Source organism: Branchiostoma lanceolatum, chromosome 9 (genome assembly GCF_035083965.1).
Source record: "Branchiostoma lanceolatum isolate klBraLanc5 chromosome 9, klBraLanc5.hap2, whole genome shotgun sequence".
Classification (NCBI taxonomy): Eukaryota; Metazoa; Chordata; class Leptocardii; order Amphioxiformes; family Branchiostomatidae; genus Branchiostoma; species Branchiostoma lanceolatum.
The window spans coordinates 19688211-19697253 of NC_089730.1; the positions used below are offsets into that span (position 1 = coordinate 19688211).

Here is a 9043-nt window from a genome sequence, read left to right on the forward strand (position 1 = left end):
CCGGCTGTGTTGTGAATTCTCTCGTTGCTTGTCTCACAGCTTGGCGGTTGTTTTACGCCTAATGGCAGCATGGATGATGCCCGATGGCTTGTCAACTGGCATCAGGACCTATTTGGGAAGTGGGGAGACGGGAAATACTATTTTTGATGCTAAACAAATTATTTGGTGAGAAACATATGATCCATTGCTCACGAAATCATGTGTTCCATAACCATTACATGACATCACAGAACCAGTGGATTGCTCATTCCTTGACAAAGGCTGGAGCTGATCAGTTAAAAATTTGTCCAATTTTTGTGTTGGCAATTGCAGTTCAACTTTGATTCAGAATTACTTCTACCAAGTGAACACACTCAGATGAACTTTCAAGGGATAGATTACACTTGTGTTTCACCTAAGTCTATGATAGGGTGTGGATCATACAAGTGTAGGTTTCAGTACATGTCTCAGAATCCAATACATCTTTTCTGGAACAACTCTTCAACCATGCTGCAGAATTTAACAACTCAAAAATCATTCTCTGACCTCATCTTTGTTGTCCAGCCCAAACTTGGACAAGTCCACATTGAAGTTGTGCACATTGGGCATCGTCATCTCTATTTCAGTGATCTGGGAACAAAAATAGATGGTACGTTAATGATGGTTAGCCATCCAGGTAGAACATTTCATAACACAAAATGAATCAAGCAACTGGACAAAATTTCAAAAGAGTCAGACATTTCAGATAGGATCCAATAACATTCTCAGGCACTGATAAAAGATAGTGGTTGCTATCTAAAACATATGGCTCTTAAGACAAAGAGAATTTATTCTGTTGCTTGATTAACTTAAACTTCTATAATTATGTATAATATAACAACAAAAGGTGTGAACATAAAGGTCACAAACATGTAACAGTAAAGGCAGGTAATTTCTCGTACTGCCAGCTGCAGTATATTACATCATAGACAAAGCATGTGGTCACTGCCTTATCATATTAATGACTCACCTGTGGTACTCGGGCTAAGATTACACACTCAGCATCATACAGAGTCTTCTGTACAGAGTACGGGACTGTGGTACTTACCTGTGGTACTCGGCCTAAGATCTCACACTCAGCATCATACAGAGTCTTCTGCACAGAGTACGGGACTGTGGTACTTACCTGTGGTACTCGGCCTAAGATCTCGCACTCAGCATCATACAGAGTCTTCTGCACAGAGGCAGAGAACACTCCTGTGGAAGGGGGGCCGGCAAACTCCTCTAGGATGGTGGACTTTGCAGTGTTCCTGGGAAAAAAATTAATGTAGAGGTTAAAAGTTTTTCGTCCTTCTCTGAAGTCAGATTTATTTATTATAATAAGTACAGACGAAGCCACTTAATTGCACCTCGGATAAACGCACCTTCCATTTAATCGCACCGAATCCCAATATCCAAAACCGGTTCCCATTCACTGCATTGTTAGTGACTCCGCATATCTGCACCGCGCATGGTCACCAATGCCGGATAACTGCACCAATTTTTTTCAAAAATCCTCGACAAGTTAACTGAAAAGGTGCGCTAAAATCGGCAAACGTGGTACAAATGAGCCGATACCTGCCGGTGTAAAGGCGCAATACTGCCAATATGTTTAAAACTGTTTTGAGTAACAAAAGAAGGCGGTCTCCATTGACAGTTGATAGGAATCGTATGGGAGGTCCCGTAATCAGTAACCAAGTTTTAGTTTCAATTCCTAGTTTCATGGCGGTACATGATTTACGTAAATCGACAACTGCACTCTACGTAATGTAACACCAAGGAGGTTGGTAACACAGAAACTGTTATCACATGAGTGGCATGACGATGTTTCAGAATGCCTCCCCTGTAACATTACGTGTGTTGACTTGTAATGCGGTAGATCGCATGGAAAAATGAAAGAATGCAAAATCTTTTAAAACAGGTTCGTAGTCATTTTTCAGCAAAGGGTCAATAAATAAAGTTAATAACTGAATAATTTCGTCTGTTTTCTTTGTGCTAGTGTTTCTGACTAACAATACACCCCCTCGCCCATGGTGGTGCGGTCCAGCTGGGCATTTCGCATAATTGCACCAGCCGGATAATTGCACCAAAAACGCTGACAAATGGGTGGTGCAGTTAAGCGGATTCTACTGTACATGTTATTTTTGCTCAAAACATGTTGGGCTATCAATACACTACCGATAGGAGTATCAGTATCTGTATAGGTGGTTATAACTGCCCATTATAATCCAATATTGGATACTAACACTACAACATTTGGCAAACAAACTATGCCTTATGCTGTAACCAATACAAGTTTGGTGCCAACAAAAGGCTACGTTTTGTACTTCAGCAGGCAGAAAGGAAAACTGTAAAAGATAACTGGAGATGAGCCTACCATGCAGCATCGAAGTCTAGTCTCTTCGGAGTGCTGTTGGGAATTTTTAGTTAATTTTCTCCCTGCTGCCTTACCCTGCTACCAATACAAATATGGTACCAAAAGGTTTCTTCAGCTAATAGACAAGGAAAACTACAAACTTAAGGTGAACTGCTTGTGAGCCTACCATGCAGCATCGAAGTCCAGCCCCTTCAGCGTTGCGTACTTCCACCTGCTGTACACGACCGTCTCGAGACACCTGTCATCAACCTCAGGCAGGCTGGTGTACCTGTGTGTTTGTTTGTTTGTTTGTTTTATTTGCACAAGAAGAAAGTACAGATACATAATACAATGGATAAAACAGGTGCAGGAGGAGGGAAAAACGTATATATCTTATACTAGGCCCTCCTGTATACTAATAAAGATTGATTATAATCGATAAATGATACAGTAAAGGAGTACATAGAATGTAATAACGTTACAATAAGGACGATCAGAAAATTTTGCATAAATTAAGATAAGAACTGGATATATGAGGCTACTACAGGGGGCTCGGATGGCTTATGAGACGGGTTTTCAGGACACTTACCTGTCTCTGATGAACCCTTTAAACGCCGACTGGGTCGTCTTCAGGATCTTCATGTCCTTCAGGCCGGCATGAACCACTGGTGTTCCTGAAGAGAGAAGTACCAGACAAAAAAGGAAAAGTCCCTGTAATCTCGGAAATTCAAGTGATCAGAATGCATGTAATTAATACACTTTCCTTTCCCTCAGTACATGTATTCTATTATTACAGTTTACTTGGTATCAGAATATAGTCAAACCTGCATTCCGCACCACTAGAAAACGGTTGCTGAAGACAGGTGGTTGCTGGATTAGGACAGAGTAGAGTTAAATGTATGAAATGGATATGGGACTGTTTTATTCTAGGGTCCCATTTCCAAAGCTTTTTGCAATTTAAAAAAAAATTGAATTGTAATGGAACTCTAAAACCACACACTGACATGCCTAAACATTTATGGTATAATGGCTTGTTGTCTAAATAAGCTTGCATCTTTCTTTATTTTCTTCAGGTCACCTTTCTTATCATTTCCCTAAAAGTGCGAGCAGCAACAATTTGTTACAGTTCAAGTGAGCACAAAGCCTGACACAGAAGTTTGCTATATAGTTGGGAGACTCTACATGTATGTCTTATTGTTGATTCTCTGCCAAAAAGCCAATAGCTCACACTAACTCTTTCTGCCACCAGGGCACACACAAAGAGAGTGAACGAAGACATTTTAATCAGGAGGCTTGTAGAACAGACACGGTAGAGCGGATACAGTATAAATCAAAAGGCTGGTGGCAATAAAGGTGAGGTCTACTCAGATTTCTAACCCAACTTTTCTGGCTTGCTCCATGATTTCTGACAAGAAGCCAATCCCTCACACTTATTCTTATTGCCACTACAGCAAGCACAATGAGCTACAGAAATAGACTTTTGATCTTATACATTGTAACAGTCACAGCAGCGCAGATACAATATAAGTCTGAGCACTTAAAAACTTCCAAATGGTATTTTCAGAGTCACCTTGACTAGCCTTCTCCATGATTTTTGAAAAAAAGCCAATCGCTCACACTTATTCTTACTGCCACTATAGCAGGTACAATGAGCTGCAGAGTCAGTGTAATGCAATTGATTATGTAAAAGGCACAATAAACCAGAATTTGCAATTAAGGCTACCACTTTAAAACTTTCAGGTGATACTGTAAGTCCACCTTTCCTGTGCTCCAAGGAACAGATTAGCACAGGGTAGACAGACAATCCAAAATATGACAATCTTTGTAATTTCAGCTCAACAAATCTGCTTGGAGATTAGAACATACAGCCAGGTACGGGTGAGATGTAGAAACTTTTAGGTAAAGCAGCCAACCTCGGACAAGAGAACAAGCATGACGCTTTTTCATTAGCTAGTACATGTAGTGGACTGTGGCTTCACTACGGCTTGAGTATTTAGCTACTAGTATAAGCACAGTGGGTCACCCAAACTCTTCTTGATAAGTGTGTTGAATTCTTTTACATGCAGAGATTTGAGGCCATAAGCTCCCTCATACACGGAGCCAGCGGCTTTATGTCTCCATCCAATAGGAGGCTGTAACTCTTTTCCAGTCGCGTCCAGGCCTGGTACAGGTGAGATGGGTGAGATGTACTCGGGTGCGTGACTCACCTTTCCTGGCCTGCTCCACGTTACAGAACCTCACGGCGTCTGGAGTCATGATGAAGGCGTGGGCGTGGTCTTGTCCTCCCTGGGAAGAAGAAAACAGGATCTAAGAAAACCTGTTTCAAGCTGCAGCAGTTACACATGCAGGGTGTGACAAAGTCTAGTTCAAGCTATAAAATTGGGGAGATTTTAAAGACTGTAAGTTTCTTTATTTTTAACAATTTAAGATAGACTCTTGTGAAGTATTGTTTCTGTTCATTTTTGGCCATAAAATTTTTCCAATAAAGGGAACAGAGATGGACAATAGTACTAAAAAATTGATCTATTACACTGTACTAGTATATGCCTGCTTAAACGATGATCTATAGCATGCACTCTGAGTCAGTGATTTAAAATCAGGCCAAATTCATGGACTCTGATGATGTACCTTCACTCTTCACTCAAGAAGAGGAAAGCAATATACCTGCAGATAATCACATACCTGTCCAGTAACAAAGTGATAAATGATAAAAATGATGACCTACTGTTTTCATCCTCCTCCAGGGTGCCATGGTAACGGCAACCTTCACCCTGGTGACGTGGGAGAAACTGGACAGGAAGTGGTGACACAGGTCCAGTCCAAATTGCTCGGGAGTGGTCACCTGGATACACACCACAAACAAGTAAACAAACAAACAATAATATAACAATAACGCTGATACTGATGCCATGGGTGACACAGGTCCATGCAGCTCAAACTGCTCTGGAGTGGTCACCTGAACAAACATCCCATATAAACATCACAATGAGTTAGTTAATTAGTTAATTGAATGTTCATTAGTAACCAGTGATCGAAGATAAAGGGGCAAAAACATACACTCATTCGTGGAGATAAATATGGTAGCAAACCACGTAAATCTGACACAAAGATCACAGGTTAGGTGAAACCCTGCTTATGTTCAATTTACTCCCTTTAGCATAAGCCTATTTTGTTAGATAGTGTGGTTTTACTCCAAAAATGGACATTTTCACTTAAAGCTTTAACTTCACGGAACGGATGTGTGAAGGAATCTTAAATAATTACAATAGGTCTTTCACGGTGATGATAAGTTCACGGTACAGAGGTGACCGTGAAAACAGTGAACATAAAGTTACAATCACAGAAACAAGAATTACAGTATATTAATTAATATTTATTGATAGTTAACTCCACCCTGTCCTCAACAACCACCAGTGCCTTTGAATTCAGTGGTTGCTGAATCCAGGTTTGAATGTATATATCACACCAAGTACGTTATTTATTTTAGATTTAAACTCACCCCTTTAGTTTTAGCCAGTGCGTAGACTGTGTTCTTCTGTGTGTCTGTGGCGATGATGTCACTGTTGTCTCCATGGAGGTAGTCCTTCTGACTGGTCAGGGTCAGGCTGGTGCACACCTGTAGGAATATCATTGTAACAATTAGCAAGTTATAATAAGACGGGTTTCTTCTATTTTAAACCCAACCCTTCAGTTTTAGCCAGGGTCAGCCTGAGTGATAATGGTACACACCTGTAGGAAGATCATTGTAACAATCTATCAGAAAATAAAAAGACAATGATAAAACACAAGAATCATTGTTCTTTGATAGCAACCTTTTCTACATTATATAATTGCTCTTCTTGTTTGCTTTCTTTATATTATAAAACTACATGTAGTTCTGAATTACGTCCTCTGACTGAGTTAGTATACAAATACCAATGAAAGCAATTTTACAGTATAAACTGGAAAAATGAAATGAGAAAAAAATCCTTTTCATATGTCTGATAAAAGCCAGTTTGACAAAGTAAGCAAATAATCTACTAATGATACACATGTACAATGACGCATTAGAAAAGTGCACAAACCTCCAGCTCCCTGACATCCTGTTGTTTCCCCCCTAACCTCCGGATGTGGAGCAGTCGGACCCAGTTCTTCCCATATTCTGTGTTTACAAACTCAACGTCCGCCATCTTTCACTGTAAATGATTAAATCAATAATGCTTTTAAGTTTACATGAACTTGAGGGTCAGAGAGAAAAAATCTATCACTCACCAAAAATAGTTTTAAACTTCTCCGTTCTGCCTACCTCTGTTACCAATAGGAAGTTGGGTGCCAAACGATTTAACTGCAGCATGCTAAAGGTTAAAAAGTTTACCTGTGCTTGAATCAGATTAAACATCACACATTCTAGCTTTGACTTGGCATAGATTTTCATTTATGGCATGGCTTTCGTAACACCAAAACTTCATATAATATACAACCTGAGTTACTAGGATATCTATTTGACAGTTTGCTACTTATAATTCACTTTAAAAGGGTTGAACACTTCAACTATTCAAGAATGTTTCATGAAGAAATATAGCCAGTGAACACACGAGTCACGAATATCACACAAACCTTGGTACAGGAGGGAAATAGTGGCTTTGTGTTACGTAATATTGTGTAAGTTAAGTCCTGTTAACCGGTCAAAGATGCCACGTGCACAATGCCTTCACTCTGCAAACATACTGAACAAACAACCTTACAGGTTTCTATGCTTTCAGAAGTATGCGGTACCAAGGTACAGCCTTACAAGTACTCTTATGCAAACAACATCTTCATTTCATTAAACATTAATTTGTGATTTTATCATACACAATCTGCCTGAAGCAACATTCTAAGTTCTAATGATCTGTGCCTCTTTTCCCATGGACCTGGTCGGGCAACCACCTCCAGTCACAAGCCACGTGCACATTACAATAATCATAGGTTGCAATAAAAACTTCTTCTGCCAGTTGGATACGGTCTTCGCAACCATTAGATCTGCTTGGAGATTAACATTACAACAGTCCCGTCCAAATTTAACTCAAAGACATCTCACATTATAAAACACACAGATCAAGAACAGCCAGCTAAAGGTACGACTTAATGGGCAATCCTGACATGTACCTGGGTGGGGCCACCTTACCTTCTAAACTCAGTCAATAAACTGAATATTAAGCCACTTAAGTCATTTTTGTTTGATCCCTTTTTTGCGTGTGAACTGTAGCTCACCACATTAATTAACCCCAGCCAGCAAAAGATTGCGTAAACACAGGCTAGGCTTATCTGATGACACTATTGTCATCACTAGAACAGGTTTGTTTACACTTCGTGGTCAGTAAATGTTATCTCCTTGTCCAATATTGGAACTGCCCACAAACAAGAGTTTGGAGACCTCGACGCACCCCCCATGAGTTAGAGCTTTCGCAATTTCAACAAAATCTTGTTTCATTGCAAAAAATGTTGGAATTAATAACATAATCTATTTCAATTTATTAGTCTTCTCTAACTAAATCACATATAACCTGAGACGCAAACAAAACCCGTCTGGGCGTTGTAGTAATATGCACATCTAGACAATGTGGAGACGGCCTTCACCTTTGACACTGCACGTGCGTAATCGGAACCGCGAATGGGCTTATTGTAGGTGGGGCAACCTGACATTTGGATGGGCAACCTTAAGTTTTTGCCCCAGGTGGCACACTGGGCAACCTGGCTGAAGAAAAAAAGTATTTCGCACACCGGAATTCCTTCGTAGAAGTATTGTTTCCCTTGACCTGTTTTGTAAAATCAAGGACATTAAATAATGTCCTTGGTAAAATGCACACTACGCTCAAACTCAGTCAAGGACTTATCATGTCTTATGACGCGACGCTCAACATAGCAGAACTGCAGTTTTGGCAGACTAACTTTAGTTACCTTAGAATTGGCTTAACGTTACAAAGGAGGTTTAACCTCCTTGACGTTACCCATGTAGCGTTAGCAGACGAAAAACTCAAGGTGCTCAAATGCAAGGTTCATAATTTGTGGAACAGAAAAAACGATGAAAACGATTTGTTTCCAAAGACTCAGGTGTATCCACTTCCTTGAATATATACTACTATTCCTCTTGACTCCGCTGACACTTTAAAAAAATCAAAGATCAAACGCCTGTCTCACCTGTAGACGTTACCTGCAGATCTCCGCGCACAGCTGACCCGCCGTTCACTGGGGGAATGTGAAAACAACATTGCGCAACTGTAGAAAACTAGTCACTATGTTTTTGGCCACAGATTCTAAACAGTGATCTGTGTGAACTTGACTTAATTTTGTGCTATAAAGCTTTACTTTCAAACTTAAGTAATATAGAATTATTTTTGGTAATTTTAAAGGATTTTGGAGTTTGTAAGTGATTGTTATTCCTGAAAAATATATTCTAAGTAAGTCTTCGAATGTGAGGCCCATTTTTTACCGAGTTAATTAGGTCAAAGGTCAAGGGAAAGTTTTGGAGTTGCTTTATTTGTCGCTGGAAAGATTTGACTTTTTCTCGCGTCTTGGTGGCGATTTAGGGGATAGGACACTTGAGATGGGGAGAAGGATCTTTAAGACACTGTCTGGCCATACTTCAACGTTGTAGGATAGACGCCTTGGCCATGTAACGTAGCGGTGTGAGTGAAAGTTTGTGAAAGTGCCGATACCGTCGGTTGTTTT

General features: G+C 40.1%; 1 protein-coding gene across 1 annotated transcript; it reads right to left on the reverse strand.

Moving 5' to 3' along the window:
- Position 1: 1 nt before the first annotated feature.
- LOC136441715 (uricase-like) lies at positions 2–8600 on the reverse strand. The gene is made up of 10 exons (XM_066438155.1): positions 8513–8600; positions 6418–6528; positions 5853–5969; positions 5079–5195; positions 4561–4639; positions 2943–3027; positions 2541–2642; positions 1067–1268; positions 526–609; positions 2–108 (listed from the first exon to the last, which is right to left on the reverse strand). Exons 2-10 carry the CDS (start codon positions 6520–6522, stop codon positions 34–36), a joined length of 966 nt encoding a protein of 321 aa, XP_066294252.1. The 5' UTR covers positions 6523–6528; positions 8513–8600; the 3' UTR covers positions 2–33.
- Between the last annotated feature and the right edge of the window lie 443 nt (positions 8601–9043).

Coding starts and splice junctions, on each gene's coding strand:
- LOC136441715 (XM_066438155.1), bottom strand. CDS start 6,522: ATGGCGGACGTTGAGTTTGTAAACACAGAATATGGGAAGAACTGGGTC. Junction 5,196..5,852: donor CACTGGCTAAAACTAAAGGG/GTGAGTTTAAAT, acceptor GTGTGTATCCAG/GTGACCACTCCCGAGCAATT. Junction 4,640..5,078: donor CCTGGAGGAGGATGAAAACA/GTAGGTCATCAT, acceptor TCTTCTTCCCAG/GGAGGACAAGACCACGCCCA.